Source organism: Temnothorax nylanderi, unplaced genomic scaffold (genome assembly GCF_030848795.1).
Source record: "Temnothorax nylanderi isolate EJ_2023f unplaced genomic scaffold, tnyl_v1.0 TNYL_tig0008_pilon, whole genome shotgun sequence".
Classification (NCBI taxonomy): domain Eukaryota; kingdom Metazoa; phylum Arthropoda; class Insecta; order Hymenoptera; family Formicidae; genus Temnothorax; species Temnothorax nylanderi.
The window spans coordinates 2,443,723-2,463,450 of record NW_027249070.1 but is presented as its reverse complement, the minus strand read 5'-3'; the positions used below and the strand labels follow the sequence as shown (position 1 = coordinate 2,463,450).

The 19,728-nt window shown below is 40.6% G+C and overlaps 1 protein-coding gene across 1 annotated transcript in view; it reads left to right on the top strand.

Annotated features, from left to right (window-relative positions):
• Positions 1-19,728, top strand: part of Pde9 (phosphodiesterase 9) — a 137,966-nt gene that overhangs the window by 81,641 nt on the left and 36,597 nt on the right. Inside the window, exons 3-4 of the mRNA XM_071724518.1 lie at positions 16,012-16,269; positions 17,032-17,265. Of these exons, the coding sequence (XP_071580619.1) occupies positions 17,133-17,265 (133 nt within the window). The 5' untranslated portion in view covers positions 16,012-16,269; positions 17,032-17,132. The remainder of the gene's footprint in view (positions 1-16,011; positions 16,270-17,031; positions 17,266-19,728) is intronic.

The window sequence follows — 19,728 nt, the reverse complement described above, 5'->3', positions numbered from 1 at the left end:
TGAGCCGCGTTGCGCCTGAATAATGCATAAGTTTCGCGTAATAAAGCGGTAGACAAGCGGCTTCGGGCGTTCACGCGTCGCGCGTCAACGGTGCGCGTAAGAGCTTTTTGCGTTCGGCTGCTTTCGGGATTACTTAATATAACTGCAAAATCGTGCTTGGAATGGAACGAGCTTTTTTTTTTACCGTACTTTGGTTTGGATACGTTGTAGATCAGCTCAGAGTGAAACGCGTGTATTAGAAGCAAGACATTTATGATTATTCGTCTTCTACAATTTCCATTGGTTGCTGCCGCATCCCGCACAACGCGATTCAATTATAATTGGATCGTGTTACGAGGCTTTAGATTAATATCATGACTGACATTTATCGTGTATCGTGAAAAATATGCCAATATGAATTATATCCGCGAAATGCTATTATATCCCCGCGCGAAACCCGACGAAATATCATTTCCATTCGTCTCTCCGCATGCCCGCATAATTTTGCTCAATTTACGTCATAAAAATTCGCACGTAGCGACAGATCATTATCTCGCGCATATGAACAGAGCGACGCCGACGCGCAGAATGTCGCGAATCAGAAATCCGCTCGTGTTACGCTTCGTTATTGGCGTTTTCGCCGCGTGCGTCATTGCGTGCGGAGAGTTGCGTTGCACGCACACGGTGACCTCAAATTAACGTGACGGCGTGTCGGAGGTCGGTAAACCGAAAGCGCGATGAATGGGAAAGTCGAACGCGCGTCCGATACTTACCGTCGCCGAAAATGAGGCATCTCGATCGCGAGCGGACGGTAAATGCATATTCGACGCGCGAGACATTAATTCCGCGTATATCTCCGTTTCTATTAGATCACCGATACAGACACGTATTAATAATCCTTTATGTCAGCGTGATTAAAGAGACGTCGTCGCTCAATGAACGAATATCATCATCGATCTGATAGTCGCCCATTTTCATTCGATCTATCACATCTACAGGGCTTTCCTCCCCATCCCCTCCTCCCATTCCATTTGACTTGGTTAATTTGATTTATGTCCGATCGATGGCCATTATCCTCGGATTTGTCCCGCTCTGGCGGCCCTATGCGAGAAATTCCGAATAGGAATATTGGGGGCATTCCGCTGGGAATACGAAATGTAACTACCACCCGATGGATGTGCTCGGCCAGCGCGCGCGATGTGATTTTTGTTGGGCCAGGTGTAGCGCGGTACCTGGGGACAAATCCATTTGCTCGTATAGCTACTGCAAACAATTGTCCTAACGTCAGACCGACACGGCAAATAGATGACGATAGATTCGTTGTCCATCCAGTGGATCGTAATTCTTTTTACCTTGATTGTACGGGCGATAGATTTGTTTTCTATAGGTACAGAGAATATGTTCCTTCGTGCTACACGGTTCTATTGTGAGCAAGTAACATGTCTTTGTAAATATCGGTTGAGAGGATTTTCAATTCGTAGTTTTGATTCCCACGTACGTGGAAAAATCATATTATTACTCTCGGACAATTTTACTTGAAAGGGACAAGTAGCAAAACTATTATATGTTATTGTGCGCAGTAGAAACAACATTGCAGTAATTAATTTATATTTTTTAATATTTTGTTATGGCAATTGATTTCCGTAGCCATTGGTCGTATAATACGGCTACTCACACAGACTGCAATGACGCAAGTAATTGGTTTACTTTTATTTTCAAAGTTATTTATAATTTTCTTTGGTATAATGTTTCCATGCGCTTGATATTTATGTTGCAACTTGGATCAATATTACTTTTCGTATCTGGCTATCGTTCTCGATGTTTCATAAACGGTCATATTAAGCGACGAAATGTGCCAGTGGCAAGAAGGTTAAACAAACGTCTTAATTAAACGCTCGTCATTTCGACGGCACATTGAATTCAGTACGTTTCCCGTAGGCTTTATCCGACGATTCCAACGAGATAAAGACAGAAGGCATTTTTATCAGAGCTGCCGATCGCTTCAACGCGAATCGGAGGTCATATAAAGATGGTCGGTTCTTTTTTTAGCTCTGTGAGTAACTAATTGGAATAATTATTTTATAAAATGAGAGTATTGATCGTACTCGTTCAAATATTATGGCAATAGCAGTGTCACATGGATGACGCGACGAATATGTTAAAAGATATTGTAGAATTCAAATCTTGTTAGACGATTATGAAATTAATTAGGATAAAATTAAGGTAGATGACAGATAGAAAGAGACAGGACCACATTGCGTCTAAATGTAATTTATTTATTAGAAAATCCAGTACAAAGCAGTGAAAATAAAAAGATTACAGTCTTAGGTATGTAACTTTTCAATCCTTACATCGGATATTTTACTAAATATTGATCACAATAATTTAAGAATATATCAAATGGCCAAGGATTAATAATGATAACAGTAACGTTTATAAAGAATTTGCAGTACGAAAGACAGGACAATTAGGTACATAAATTATACCGTCGTCTTATTCGTAATATCATTAGGTAATATTCATCAATCATTAAGTAATAACGTAATGCCCATTAAGGGGAAGTGCTCCAAAATCTCGGTGTATATTTTCCGATGTCTTCCCATAAACTACCATTATTATCATCAACATAAATACCGCGCGGTAGCCAGAGAAAGTACATTATCGGGGAAAGCGAGATGGTATAATAAATATCGGCGTCGCTGACCATAATTTATCGGTTACAGGGACTGGATGCGTCCCGGAGTCCCGCGCGAGTTTAATTGCGGGTAAACCCAGAAGAAAAATGGCGCCGTGGCGTCGCGCCAGGCATCGGCGCTCAAAACAATGCGATGCCGTGACGAGTGGCGGCACGAATCCGCCCGGCCGTTGAAATTAATTTCGGATTTTCGACCGAGCGAAACCGAAAGGGGTTGCACCCGCCGCAAATCCTCGGCGGGAAGCGTCGCGGTCGACACTTTATGAGATGAACTCTCGGCGAGAGTGTTAAAGAGTCGCGAAGCAAATATTTGCACTTGTATGAATAGTTTGGAAAGTTTGCCCCGTGTGTCGTGTAGCTTCGCAACAGATGTGGAAATATAAATTCCATTTACTTCCCGGCGAATTCCCGCGTGAGATGTGCGATATTAATGTTCGTAGTTCGTACGGCATGGAGAACATTACAAGTGTTATATGTACAAGAGAAACTTTTTATCGCGATCCGATACCCAATCAAATGCGAATAACTCTCGCGACGACGATTCGCATAGCGAGATTCTCTGATTGATTTGGTGCCGTTTTCTCTTCGATGAAATGAATCGTCAAATTGCAATTGCCGTTGCATTGTGTTTATTTTTACGTCGTCGAATGTAAGACGTGACAGGGTTTAATACACTGAGAAAAAAATTGGGTGTACGGTCTAAATTTGTATATAGTTGTTGATCCAATGATTGATTCAACAATTATTATAAATTGCGCTAAAAAAGGTATAGTTGATTCATGTGTCAACCATCAACATTTTTTAATAAAAAACTATAGTTAATTCAACTAATGCTTAGTTAAACCAACTAATGTTTAGTATCGGACTAAATATTTTAGTTAGATGAAACATATTTTGCGTTTTTCAACAAATTTTTTTCTCAGTGTACGGATCCGTTTCTTCAATGGCCGATTGAATTGCAACGCGCAGCTTTCTTCGGCGCGCTTATGCGTTGCAGTTACAGATTCCGCGCACCGTTCGCGACGATGTTATTGCAGAAACGCGAAAGGGGGTCAAAGGGGTAGGTTTGAATCGCTGGTTATGACGCCTCAATTATAGCGTATTTATACGCCGTCCATCGCGCGACGCGTGATTTATCGACCTACGGGTCGAGCGCGCAGCGCGAAACGCCGTGTTCCTTTCCACGTGGGTGACACTCCCGCGGAAACCGGTATATCGATCCCCGGTGGCGTCTCTGGGCGCGATGACATTAAGCGAACCTATAAAACTTTGATATTAATCGAAACCGTAAAGTACCACGGGCAAGGCAACTCGCGACAGCCGCCGGTGCCGGTCGCCGTCGTGTTATCCTTGCGTATCGCTTCGGAACTCCATCGTCTTCTTTTTTCCGCTCGAGATCGCTAACACATCGCGTTATTTATTGCACGCCGTAGCTTCTTGCGAACGGGAACAGGACGAAGTTACGTTATCGAGATACCGCTGGTGAGAAAATGTTCTCTTTAATCTTTCTTCTCTACTTCCAGGCATTAAGTTTATGTTCCGCTTCTTACTCCCGTCGCGTTTATTTTGAAGCGTCGTCATGTACAAGCGAACATTTTCTCTCGGCTGTACAAACAACTTTCTTCGACAAATTTAGAATCGATATTAACTCCCGAGGTGTACTCCCCGGAGGATAACGCGAGATCTTTTCTCTCTTTACAATATCTCTGTCTCCGTCAAATATGCCTGTATCTTGAATTTTTTTCAAACAAATTCGCGCATCTCTATGTTCTTTGTTCTAATTTTTCGAGGTTCAATGCTACTATTAATAGTAGCTTTAGCACCTAAGGATACTCGCGGATCTCATAGTGTGAGCTACCATCGAATTATTATGCGATACTCGTCTGATTTTATTATAACTGATTCGTTTTCCTTCCGATTTGACCATTCGACAGCGAAAGAGAGAAAAACAATCACCGCGAGAATTAGGAGCAACGGAGTCTCGTTCATCATCGTCGTGCCTGGCATCCGGGCGCGAGCCCTTTTAACGCGTTGCAATTTCGACTTCCGTTCCTTTTGACAGAGCGGGAAGAGAACTCTCGCCCTCCCACGCGATACCAGTTTAATTATCTCGGCCTCTCTCGGAGGCTGCGGAGGAAAAGTAGACGGAGTTGGAGAGAGAGAGAGAGAGAGAGAGAGAGAGAGAGAGAGAGAGAGAGAGAGAGAGAGAGAGAGAGAGAGAGAGAGAGAGAGGCAGACGAGCTGGAGTTCCAGACCCACGATGAAGTTTTCAGAGTTTCTCGCGTAGTCAAGGCAGCTGAGGCACCGATATGTTGTTTGTGGATCTCCCGTTTTCCCTTTCCTTCTCTCGCCTCGTTTTTATCCTTTTTTTCTCCGTTCCCTCTGAAATCGCTTTAACGCAGCCTGCGACACCTGACGAGGGATGAAAAGCCACAGTGAGTTTCCTCTCTACCTCAATCTTCGTCTGTTGTTGCGATTTCCCGTGTCGATTGGCAATTCTTTGAACACGCATCACTTCTTCCACTTCCTATCAGTGAGAAGAACGAGAAGAAAAACATCGTTACGGAGATCAAACGAAAATTTGTCGCCCTTTGATCAGAGGTGTCATCGCTGGGAAACGCGTCGTCGCGCTTTTTCAAAAAGATTGGTGAGTATGGAGCTTGCTAAGCTCGGATATACCGCGCGGATTAAGCGCGAATTAATTATCTCAGAGAAGCTCAGTAGAGCTGACATTTTAGACTTCTAGACGTAATGGCGACTTTATGCCTTTACGATAAAGCTGACGAGGGTGCGCAGGATTGCAGATTAGAAATGCAAAGTGATATGAGAAACTTGACTATAATACTATGCAAAAGTTTATTAACAAAAGACTATATTAACGAAAGTTTATTGTTCTTATCTTTGATATTATTGAGATGCCTACTTTTTTATTTCTACATTTATAATCTTAACACGATTCTGATTAAATCTTCTAATTTATTCTTTATTATTTTTTATCGTTTAAAATTTTGTTTCAAAACTTCTTGTACGTAGTCCAGAGATCTGTTTCGTTCTTTTATCTTTCTTAGTATAGTCATAAATTGTCTCTACGAACCGTCGGCACAAGAAATAGACGCAGGAAATTAGAAAAACGCCATTGAGAAAGATCCGTCGTTGTTTCGGCGTCGAAATACTCGAAATACAAGATACTTCCTGCGAAGTTAATAAAATAGAGAAACGTAATAGAATAAAGATTCGGTCTTGCCAAGGCTCTTTGTCCGTTACAGTGTTTAGATCGATAAACTCGTTATCGGAGAGACGTCGGTTTCGTATTGGAACTGGCTTGACTTCGCGTAAGTCGCTTCTTGTCCAGTCGACGATCCATTTCGACTTTACGGTATTCCCGCGAGTATTCCTCGAGACGCGGAAAATGGTAATTGCCACAATTTCTGTTTCTCTTATCTCCGAGCGAGCGGAAAGCGTCGCCGAGTGGATCAAACGGAATTTTCGTTGCTACTTTGATTAAAGTATAATTATTGAGGTTGCCTGGAGGAATCTCGGGGGTCATCTCTTGCGAGAAAATCTCGTTACGAGATTTCGTCCGAGATATTGCTCCCCTTCGCGATTCCTTTCGTGGCTCGCCTTTCTACCGAAAAGAGTATACATCCCTTATGCGACCATTGACGGGGATCTCGGCTGATTCAGTCACGAAACAGGCTCAATAGCGATAATGAATTGAATCTTATCGTCCCGAACAATTCGATATCCGCCTTTTTTTCGCTAAAATAATTAGTTCTTTGTCGATAATTTGTTCTTCCTCAGCGTCTCTTTTTCAGAATTTTCTTTTCACTCCAGTTCCAATTACATTAATTAAATAAATTAGTAATAACATTTAATTACTGTAAATAATAGACATTATATAATTAGATAATTTCTCCGTTTTGTAACGTCTAAAGAATCTCGACGCGAATCGTCCTTTGTATATTTTCATAATGATGATAATTTTCGTGTAATGGAAAATATTAGTTATATGACTCAAGAGAGCTGGCGCTTTCTTTGTTTCACGTTTTATTCGCGCAAAATTGCTTCTTCACGTTCTTTCAGCGACTGATTCAATTGCGAATTCTTCGAGTGCGCCTCGACGGTAAATCGGGACATGACACGAAGCAGGCGGGAGGCATCCCCCTCGTAACCGCGTAAGCTTGTGCGCATTGCCGTTCCGGTACCCGCATGCGGTACCGAGCTGACGCGCCTTGAATATAATATGGTCGACGCCGCGAATCCGTCCACGGATATCGAGAGCGGCCGCCGCGCCGCCACCGCCGCTACCGCTCGCAAACGACATAACGCATTTAGAGGGCCGTGCGTATCAGTGTAATGCGATTCCACCCGGAAATCCCTGAATTCATCGAATTCCCATACGCGGGATGCATCCAAACGGCCGTCTGCGTCAGTTGCAATTGCATTAACGTGGTGTCGCGCGAACGCGCCACCGCGAGCGATTTCGACGTATCGCGGGGATGACGACTCGCGTCATCGACACCCCAGCTGCGACCCGATTGCGGTATCGCCGATGCGAGCGGTATACGAATATCTATCGCGAGAAATCTTAATATAGATCGCGTTGCACGATTCGGTTACGAAAACTAGTACCAAGCAACATTGCCATATTACTTTTTATATAGATGGCTCTAAAATTATTCTCTCTCATTAATGTATGATATAAAATTATACTCTTGCAGAAGCGAAACAATTTCGAACAGATTTATTTATTTGATATTACAACACTTTTGAGACAGATATGAATAAATAAACAGTTACATCTTAATATTCCGAAATTCTATAAAAAAATAAATAATAACACGTCGTACACATTTCACAAAACTTGAAAGAAAAGGGTTTGGAGCAAAGCATTTTGTTCGCATTGTATTTATAACTATTTATAACTATTTATATCTTTTATCTTCCAAAGAATAACTACAATCTGTTAAGATCGGCACAATGTGCGATGTAACGCGGACGATAAATCTTTCGAATTAGCGAGATAAGTAACGTATCGCATGCGCGTCGAAATTTATTTTCCGGATGCATTAAGAAGAGATTTCGGTCATTTGCCTAACTTGGGCCACGCACGTCGTGTTATGCCGGCAATGACAGCTCCTCGCGCCGGAGGAAGGGCCCTTTTGTCGGGCTCGCGTAGGCGTAGAGGTCGTCTTGGCAGCTTCCTCCGTTCCAGAGTCGACGGAAGTGGCCTGGCCACCGTCGGGAGGATGTCACAATTAATGCTGACCAAGGCTCGTTAGTACGTTTCCTTTTTCCCTGACTCATATCGCCGATGGCGGCAACCGAGGAACCGGGAACACTTCCAAAGATGTTCGGACGAAAAAGGCACTTCCTGAACACACGTTTCAATTTATCTGAATCTTTATAGGCTCCTGTTGTTGCGCGCATTAGGCGTATCGTTCTAGTAGCAATGGGGTATTTTTTTCACACCGCTTCCAGTAGCTAAATCAGATATAAAATCAGAAGTTTCGAATCATTCACGTTTTGCATTTATTAATTTGTCACTTATCCCCGTCCGATCCTGATTCGCATTTTTTTTCGAACAGGCTATATCATGTCCGCGATGATACGTGTGGGCGTAAGTGGCTCGATTCTCGGTGCTATTTAACGTCGTCGCGTCTCACAACCGGCGCCATATATATAAATCACGACGAGATAAAACCTCGCGTATGGAACCTCTCGCGTTGAGCTCGCACCGGAAACGTGGGTTAAGTCGACACTTCCCATAATATTGGCCTCGCCTCTACGTCATGCTAATGCGATATCATGTCCACTGCGTGAGGAAAGACGATCGGAAGATAAGTGGTTTTCGACGGGCATGAATAATGGTCGGATATCATCATTAAACGATCTGATTCGAGTAACACGGCCAAACCGAGTCACAATGTTATATATTTTCAGTTGCCATCTGTAATGGTATTTGTATAGGAGGTCCATATATATTTCGCAATATTTTTAGATTAAATCACTCCATTTACACGTCGAATGCCATGAAATTCCATGTCTTTTATTTCTGACCTGGTTTCGGCAGCTCATTTTTTATCTTTTATCAGAATGAATATTTCGGGGTCGCACATCCGCGATATACATTTATAAATATCACAAATGGAAGTAAATTAATACATTGAGAAACATTTCGCTTCGTTCAATTTTGATGTGTATTTTGGGAAAGAAAATTTTCAACATTATCGGAAATGTTATCGGGAAGCGTTTAAGCTTATATTATGTGGATAGCATTGGTTAAATTCTTGGTGCATACATATGTAAGTGCATCGATCGGACGCGTACCAGTGGTTGCAATCAGCTTATGGGTAAGCAAAACGATATGGCCGGGCCATGTTTGTGCTTATCGTGTTTGTTGGTCGTGTATCATATTTGTTTCTTATTCGTGACATACGGTTCTTAAAACAATGTCGGCAACGTTGAGGGAAGGCTCGACGAGCGAATCGGCTCTCGCAACTCCGTTGAAACAGAACAAACGAGACTGCCAGCTCGCTTCACCACTAATTAGATCTCGAAAACTAGGTCGCGCCGTTGTAGTCCATGTTGAAGAATGAGGAAATAGGGTACGACTCTCCGCCACGAAATTTTTCAGCGAATTTTTGCTTTATTCTTACTAACGTGGTAGGTAAAGCTTTTAGTTATATTTGGAATATTTGAAAGTAATGTATATACATATAGTTTATATATATATATACACACACACACACCAATCGTACTCGAGCATGTTCCATTTCGCGAATTACAAAGTAAGGTTTTGAAAGTAGTTCGGGATTGACATCTTGTATCTGTACTAAAACAGTTTTTGGCTCCGTGTAATAAAAATGATTGAACTTTTCACTCTCTTTTTCTCTTTCTTTCTTTCTTCCTCTCTCTCTCTCTCTCTCTCTCTCTCTCTCTCTCTCTCTCTCTCTCTCTCTCTCTCTCTCTCTCTCTCTCTCGCTCTCTTTTTATTTGAAACAAATATTGTAGCGTGCGATAAAATACTATTAAAAATGTACAAACGAGATTTTAATTATGTTTTGTGATAAACAGAATTCGGCGATTTTAGCTGATGCGAATGTAGGAGGCACGTGCGACACGTGTTTGCAGGCTGTGGCGTTTGTAATGAAATGCATTTGTTTTATGGAAATTTCTCCTAGGGGTGAGGCTCACTAATTCCGCGGCGTGCTTAATATAAGGGAATATTGTCTGACCCATATCTATCAATGGCACTGATTGGTCTTATTAATTAGCGTCTATTTCTGTTTGTTGTTTTTCGATGTATCGAGGGGGCTCTTCGGTACTTTTCTGAACCAAATATTGTGGGAATTAATTGTGATAATTAAAATTATTAAATTAAATATCTATCAAACGCAAGCTTTAAATTTATTTAAAATAATTATCCGATGTATTTAGATTCTCGAAATGTATTTTAATTAAAATGCAATTTAATTAATATCTCCATAAGTCGCGTTTTTATTATTAAATAATATTGTAGTTAGGTAAGTGTCTCTTTAAAGTTTTGCCAGAGGAAATCGCTGTGGGAAGGGAATACCGTAGTTTCGGTCCCTGAAGCGATTAGAGTTAAAATAGTTAACTGTTACGATCCAACCTGACGTGGTAACAAATGATAGTTCATGAAACATCTAATATGATTTGAGCTATGCCTCTTTACTATTTGGCTAATTTTAATTCAATATCCATATTTATTACCAGTTTCTTTATACATCATGTCAAAGATAATGATAATATTAATTGAAAATTATAAACTTTTACATGTAGAAACAGACTTTTAGGATTTTGCGTATCGGAAATCACATATTCTCTGTTGAAAAAAAAATAATTTATGTTTTTTTTATTTGTACTTATTTCGTTTTGTGATAAAAAATACAATAAACTCTCTCTCCATTTACATCGCGAGTTTATGTTCAATATGTATCATTAACGGTTATTGCGAACGCACGGGCTAACATACAATTATTTCATGTATTTTAGGATACATTTTATCGATAGGCGAATTAAATTGCATATGGTCGAGTTAATCCAATGCAATATTCTCCCTTTTGTAAGAGGGGAAAAAAATATTCGTTCTCTCAATAAAGCCTGCCACTATCGTCGACTCGTAAAATATATGAATTTTTCAACACGTATATTACGCGTTGTTAATCTCTCTTTTCTGCTTTTCTTTCTGCCCCAACAAAACTGTCCGGCTTGTCTTTATAATATACTCGGAAGTCAGGTATTTTACGTGGAAAAGAGGTGTCGCGCATGTGTTTGCCAACGTGTAAATAGTTCTGTATCTCTGTGCCGCGTAGAGAGATTACTGGGTCTATCTGTGTGCTGCATGTTACATTTTCATCTAGTTGCTGACATCTTCTAACTTGGAATTGTCGTAGGATCATTGTTACTCTGGAATTGCGCCAGATATATTGTATTCTACGCGCGACTACAATTTCTCCTGAGCTTTCGTATCCTAGGATGCCAAAATTTACTGAAATATTGCATTTTAAGCAATTGCATTATAACGCTTAGAAATTGACAAATTTTCAACAGGAGAAGTAATATGAACAAGCTAATTTGTCAGATATTAAGTTACTTCTTCCAATTAGAATTAAATGTTGACTTGTATAGGAAATTATTAGATCATTTAGTTACTTATTATTCGTACTTTTTTTTATAAAAACCTAAATAATATCGCGCTCTCAATTCGAAAGCACGTTGCGTAATGGAATAACTTCAAATTTTTATTAACACATATATTGTTCAGTCCAAAAATTTGTTGTAAAGAACGTAATAGCATCAGCGGATCTGTAGCAGCAAAAATCGCAATTGTTTGTGAATGGGTGGAAAGTCGATCGTTTTTAACGACGTACATCACGTTGATCTCTCGATAAACTCGGTCGCGACACACGCTATCGATTGTAACTTGCCGCAAATACGGCGCAGGCGTGACAGACTGGCAACAATTGCGCCATGTAAAACACCGAGCCGCATTCTCGAAAATTGGAAAATGGAAAACAGATTAAAAAGGATCGTGCTACACGACCGCGCCACAAACATGCCACGGCACAGGGTCAAAATTAAACTGGAACTGGGAACTCCATTCGCGGGATGAAATTTGGAATCACCAAGGGAAATAATCAATCAAATTTCGATCTCAATGATCTGTACGTACCAGATTTCCACATGCATTTGCATAAAAATATTTCGTTATTACCGGGATGCAAAGCGCGCGGCGTAAAAAAATTTTTTTTATCGCCGCTGTTATTGTTAGAAATGTAATTTCGTTTGACGTCTCTGCCCCTTGTATTTATTTTAAAGGACGCATATGAATATCCAATGCAATCCTTTGCCATCGAGGGGACAGCTGCGTACGTGCGGGTGAATCGAGTTTTAATCCCGTTGCGTCAGTAAAACCCCCCTTTGCCGGGATTAATAATCATCGTGGTTGTGCATGCCTCAAAGCCGATTGATCGCATAACGCTACGCAGCTCCGACTAATGTCACCTGATAACCTATTTACGGCCTATTTCGCTTTTCTGCGACACACTACCTCGTGGTTGAAAAACGAAAGCGTAATCAAAAAGGAGATAAGAGAAATGCATGTCCGTTGATATTTAATCTGCAAACAATTGCAGATCTCTGTGGACGCTAGCTTGATCATTTGTCAAAAAATCGATCGTTCCGGGAGAAGAAAATATTTTTAATTTCTACTTTTTTTCTATAATAAACAAGAAAAAACATAAAAATAGTCTGAGATTATAATTTTCTTTATATACCGCGCAAGAATGTACATCTATTTCTTAAGTATTTACGTTGTATATGTATTTCATGGTTCTATCGCTCGCATGCTGAAAATCTCTAAAAAAATCATTCAGCTAAATAGGAGGATTCGCTTCGTGGATTTTTTTTTCAAATTCCGTTACTTTGTGCTATTCGTACCGCAACATCCAGATCCATTCTAAAAAAAAATCTGCAACGTGAATCAAGAGATGGCTACACATCGGTTATATCCGAGCTAAAAAAAAAGAAATAAACGAGAAGTTGACGTTTCAATTCATGTACGTACGTACGTGCTGTGTTTCCGAAGGGAAAACAAAAACACGGGGAAAATAAGGACAGTATATAAATTCAATAAAAGTAATCCCGTAGCGATTAAAGCTTCCACGGCAGAAACGTGACAATATAGCAGTCCACTGCGCGTCTCTGAATAAATAAAAGACATGGCATTTCAATTATCGCGCTTCATAATTTCGAGTAGAACGGACGAGTAGGCCGCAGAGCGTCGAGCGAACTTTTCGAATGCAAATCTGCGAACCATTCACCGTGTGACAATCCTTCGTTAGGAGAATCCCCGAACGCGTGGGACACGCGCGAGTGTTCATTCGTATAACAAAATTCCTCTTTCTTTCTTTCTCTCCCTCGACTATACGTTTCAAAGTTTCTCCCAGCCGCGGTAAATTATCGAGGAGACGATCACGACGGCTTCTCTCTTCCGAGGGAAACACGAAAAATCCTTTACGATCAGTCCAACCGACGCGTTACTTCCCACGAATCTCCATCACGAATGCTGATTGGTTTACGGTCTTTCGACGTTCGCGACATTTTCCGTCGACCTCGCCGTCAATGCATATCCGGTGCATCTCATTCGATTATGTTCCCCCGCGCGTCTTGCGGCGTTATCGCGTATAAAACTGACTAGTGCAATCCAATTATTGTCATGACGGCCGCCGGCGTCAGGACAGATCCCACCCCGCACGGACAGATTTTATTCAGCTTTGATACGTTACGAACGTCGGCGTCGCGCCGTCGAGCTTTTATTCGAGCTGGTTTCAACCGGCTGGAAAAGATTACCGTATAAAGAAAGTGATGCGATATCGTACGATAGGAGCTCAGATGCAAACCGAAGTGTTTATTCGTGCAATGACAATAGCTGTATTTTAATTTTAATGTAAAAAAGTTAGTTTTAACTTAAACCCCTTCCTGTGTGCATTATTCAAATTATTAAATTTATGAAAAAAAGATTCTGTTTAATAGGCTTATTAAATATATGTACAATGTACATTGTACATATTGATAGAATCGTAGATACATGTAATATACATTGATAGAGCCATAAAAACATAAAAATCCATATATACATAAAATATTGCACTCAAGAAAGTATAATATATAAATTAGAACGTTTGTGAAATAATTCACCGTAATTCTTATGCGATCATTTTGATTTGAATAGTTTCGGTGTTTTTTACCGTCTCTATTTTTTATTATATTCGAGCTGGTTTAATTAAATAACACTTTCAACGCTCCTAATGAACGACATGTCATTATATCGCAAATTACTATCACGACTGTAGAGAATAACAAGCAGTGCGGAAATTGGTGACACGTCGCTATTAGTCTGTTTTTTGCGCTTCCTCCAGGAGAAAAAGCATTCGATACTGATCCAATTAGACGCCACGATTTTCTTCGCTGACTCGGCTTGTCTCACAGAGTAGAAATTTGCTGAAAGCTGAAGTCTAAAGTCACGCGGATATTGCGCGTCATAGTTAGCCACTTTGCTGAGGAATGATTACTCCCTTTCGACCATCCCACGCCTTTTTACCTCGTACATACCCTCGAGGTACTCGAGGATGGAAGACGGTTGCAAGCAAATTTAACTTAACCGATAATTTGCTTAAACTGCGTTAAACATCAACACGTGGTTCTCAAAGGCTAATTATCTTTCTTAAAAGTGAACCCTTGTGATTTTATTTTAATGATTAAATAAATTTTGGTTTATTTTGCAATCGCGATTTGTTATCTATCTGAAGTTATGCAATATTTTTAAAATATTTAATATAACTTTCGAATTATAATTAGATTAAATTTTTTTCAGATTAAAATTAGCGTTGCATTTTTGTCATAGAAATGTTGATTTCAGATTATTAAGAACCACGCCCCCCCCTGGAATTTTCGATAGAAATCTTCTGGCACGCATACTTAATGGAAAAATCGATATTTGTATATACTGACGATACCAACTATATTTTAATATCTCGTAGTGATATCAGCATGATGAAGAACGATGCTCACGGCAAATTCACGAAGATGTTATAAATTTATGGCATCGCTCTTCTCTTTCGAGACGACGCCTGACGTAATTCGGGGTGGTAAGTGCCGAGGGTGGCACCGGCTATATCGCGGCTTCTAATTTCCACCGGCGACCTTGGGCAAAGAAATCGTAAATTTCTCACGCCCACGAGTTCTACCTGGGCGTGGCAGGAGCGACGAGAGAAAGCAGATAGAGATAACCGAGGGGATGGAAATTTTTTTCCTCGAGAATCGAAAGCTCTCCCCGTCTTCGTATATGCGGTATTCCGACGGCGATTTATCCCCGAAACGTCGCCCTGTCTAAAAAAAGTCGCGCATTTTTCGTGACTTTTTTCACTCTCATCATGACGGAATTGTAAAAGTGCTTTCTTTAATCCTGAATAGAAATGCGTCGTTGGAAGAGCAAAGCTGTTCTGAGCTGTTCTGAGCAAAGAAAACTCGATGGAGTCGCTTAAGCAGGAGAGTGAATTTTGTGTTTCCTGATTTTCTCAAATTCCTCTTCGCGCTAGAAGGTACGAATCAACCAAACGAAAAAGAATGTAATAATTATAAAAACTCTTCGCTCTCTCTATTAGTCTGTATTGTAATATGACACGGTGTTTTTAATTTTCATTTTTATTAGACGAATAAAAGGAGCGAGTTGTTTAGCGTTTGACTCGCAACGCGATTTCTCGAATTTTTGCTGCTAGTTCTTACGATAAATGCATTTCACTTCGTGCATAACTACATATATATTTCCGGCACGGCAGCGGTTACAGCGCAACCCGTACTTTGCGTACCGTTGTCGGGGAAAGTCCTTGACGTACCCTGTAATCAGAACACTTTCGCTTCGCAAAGTCAAAAGCAATAAACACATTTCATATCTTGACGCAGGTGTGCATCCCGCTCTGGTAATGTGCACGTTTACCTGCAATTTCGACACGTCTTTACCCTAACATTGTTTGTACACCGATGAAAAATTACCGAAAAACTCCACGTACAATATTTGATTCTATTCGCTTTTGATTTTAATTTCCAACAAAGTCTAAGGTAATTTTGATCTTAAGCGTAATTCCAATATAAATTATACAAGCACAAGGAGAAAAGGAACTTCTTCGCTAATCGCCCAGTTGAAATCAGATTATTTCCTATTCCATCATAAATTTTATGAAGATTGATTGCGTTGCATACAATATCATTCCCACTGCCGAAATTAAACATACTTGATCCTTCTGTTGCAGGATGGACCATGAGGAAACGCGGTGCCGGCTGGTACTAGACGAGCGGTCGGCCACGCTTGCACCTCATCGTCGGTCGTCGTTGTCGACGAGTTCCCGGTACGTCCAATCCCGAAGCAAGCGGCAGGTGTCGCGTGTGACAGCAGACACGAGCTCGATAGGTGCGATAATCGAGGGTGGCCCGGTCGTTGCCGCCGCCGGGCCGGCGATGCGACGATGAGCTCGCCGAGGGTGCTGCTACCCCTCCACACCCGACCAAAGGTAAGACGGTCTTGAAACTTCTGATCGAGAGTGTCCTTAACTCGTGCATCTATTTCTTCCTCTTCTCTTTTTTAATTAAGAAAATTTTGTTTTGATATTCAGCTCTTAATTATTTTTGCGACTTATATATGCGACGTTTTATTTTTAACAGAAGTATCTTCTTGAAAGGAATAATTTTTAAGTAATTGACGTTCCATCTACCATCTTTCTACGCGAAAGCGACACTCTGCCTTTAGATAATTTCCAGTTTGTTAAATATTCCTTTAATTGACACTTTAGATGATTGAAAGAATTTGTGTCATAGTTAAATTATATTCGGATAAGTTTTTAGTTTGACAAATATTTCTAATGTTGATACGTTAGGTGGTTGAAAAAGAGATATATTTTTAAAAATTAAATTATCCCCGGATAAGTTATCATTTTTTATTTTGTTTGGCGTGTAGAGATTACCTCGTGTAAGATGGAACACTATCGTTGATTATACATCAAACTTCAAACCGAGCAACCTTAAGATATTATTGACATGGCATATATCTTATTGATCCATTTATCCTTTCGATTTTTGCGTAATAAGGGGAAAGTAACGAAACGTATAATCACAAGCGCGAGAACACTGGTGCGCGAAGTAACATTGCTTCTTCTTCGTGCCTATAGCGAGCGCTATATTTGCGTTACAAAAGCACGACAAACAGGCAGAAGAGCATTGTTAATGCGAGTGGCGATGTTTTCGTGCCTAAGTCTTTCACCTTTGTGCCCCGACAGCCCCGCGTAATACCAAGGCCGGGTAGTCTCGAAAACTGCATCAACGAGGCCGAGCGACGAGGAGCGGTAGGCGGTTCAAGGCCGAAACTATCCGCGTGGCCATGGACCACGAGGCGAGGAACGGAACCGGCAGCAACGACAACGAGGAGTACACCAATATTTACTTCATCGTCGGCGACCGCAGGGAGACGGCCACTTACAAAGCGAATCAGGTCACGGACATGGAACTCAAGGGTGAGTGGGAAAAGGGGAAACGAAAAGTTTCATCGACTTTTCTGTCGTACTCGAGTGAACTTTTTTCTTTATTTTAACACAACGTTCTCAAAATACTCGTGCGTGTTGCGAAAGTACGCATATGTTCGGGGCGGTAAAGGCGATCAACTATATAGTTTTCGTAAAGTCAAGACATTCGAAAGATTTATTTTTAGACAATCAGATTGTATTAAAAATATGGCAAATATAAAAAATACGTTTTTCATGTTTACCCGGTATATAAGTGTACAGAAATTTTACAGAGATTGTTAGCAAATTAAATAATTTTTAATACGTAGTAATAATTGATATCATGGAATGAGAGCGATACAAATTTGCAATCACGATAATACAGTTTCACTGTAAAAAGCTATTAACTTGCAACATTTATTGTGTACGTAAAAATATAATAAACTTGTTAACTAAATTTTCAAGTCGGATATTATAGCTAATTAAAACATTTAGAAGATATTTCCAGCTTTTAGAGACTCGGGATTATTGTTCTTACTATCTATATATCTAGATACAATTAACGCTAAGAGTTTTTGTTCATCATTAAAGCTCGGCAGGTCTAGGTGTGAATACAATAAGATTCATTACCGATTCAGGGGTATTCAATTTATCAGCGGTCCAATCGCGGCTGAATCGTAAGGGAAAGAGGCATTAACGCGAAAGTTAGCCGTTCATTAATCTTTTCGACGGGAGAGATATTTTATCCCGGCCGAATATCTCACGCCGACCTGGAACGCCCTATCCTGTCCTACGTCTCGAACTTATGGCCGCCGCGCGAAGGTATGTTTCGCGGATAAACGCGTGAGAAACTTCCTCCCGTCAATGGTATCGGAAGGCGGGCGAATATTTGACATTCTTAGGATTTAATCAATTATCGATCGTGACATTACGAGACACAACGCGACGCGACGTGACACGCGAGTTAGCCAGCCAGCCAATCCCGCGAACGAGACGTTCGCTTTTGCCCTTTCGCCCGATATGAAAGCTTTCACTTCGAAGCACTACCGAAATTATGTTTGCACACACTTCACCTTCGTGCCGTGACCTATCGACCGGACCGCCGCGCCGGCCGCCGCGCCATTCCTCTCGGCTCGGTCGAGTGGTTGACCGAGTCGGCGCTCCTTACTAACCTCCCGTCGGGGGGTGAAATGACATGAGCACGCACTTGTGCCGCAAATTGTCCCAACTCTTTCAACCCTTTCACGACCAGGATAATTTTCTCGATTTTCAGAGAAACGACACGACGACGATCTCGAAAGGATACAGAAGCAGTTAGATTGAACATTTTTTTTATCCTTTTCACCCGTTGATACTCCGCTCTTTATATTTGACCTGATTTTGGTTTCTTTTCCATCTGGTTTTTCTTCGCTTTTTTTTCTGGTTGACGTAGTTTTCCCCTTTCCGGCACTTTATAGTATCTATACCGTATTTTACTATACCACTTTATGCGTCACTGCAATGCGCATTATACTTTACAATGTATTGTAGTATATTGTACTGTAGTTTTATATTGTACCTTTTATATTGTTACTGCAATGCGTATCAAAAATTTATTTATATGGCAGCACAATGGATTTCGTTTGGCTCTCGGGCAATTTGGAGCATTGTTTAATTAGCCTTTGCATTTACGTATTGCTTTATTTCATTATTTATCTATGTAAGCTCAATACATAGCATATTCGAAACTAAAAATTCTTCTAAACAATCTTGATGGATTATTAATCCATCAATCTTGATGAATTTTAATTTTAATTATTCTGCAATGTGATTTATTCTTAACAACATTGAAACTTTCGCATCAAAAAGATTTAATGATTCTAATTAAGTTCGTTAGACTATTCGATGATGTGCCAATCAATTACTATTCCCGTTGGAAATCATCACGTTGTCAGGAATAGAATATTTCAATTTTCGAAATGTCGGTCAGTAATTATTCCCGCGTGTCTAATGCTAACATTATCGGGTAATTATTGTAGTAAAATAGTGCGATCACGGTCGATGATATCGTGCGAATTTAACGGTACGTTACTCATACGAGGCTACATTAGTTAATTAAAATTCTAATGCAATTACAACAGGTGTACAACCTTGTACGCCTGTTAAGGGAGACGGCTTTGTCAGCAATGATGTTACCGGCGACGTTACATGACGGTACAAAGTCATACTACAACACGGACAAGTCTCGTCAACGGGGGCCTTATCATACAGGATGATCTCCGACCCGTTGCGTTGTCCTAAAGCCGAGAGCTTTCCGACCCCTTTAACTTTACTGTTTAACGCTCGAGAGGACTGCACGACATGTTACCTCGTGATTTTTCCCCTAAAATTTCAGCTCGTCAATCAAAATTGACGCATGCAAACTCCGTCGCCAAAAATAACAGCTTTTTTCCCCGTTCTATCGATCACGCGGATACTAAAAACAGTACTAAAATG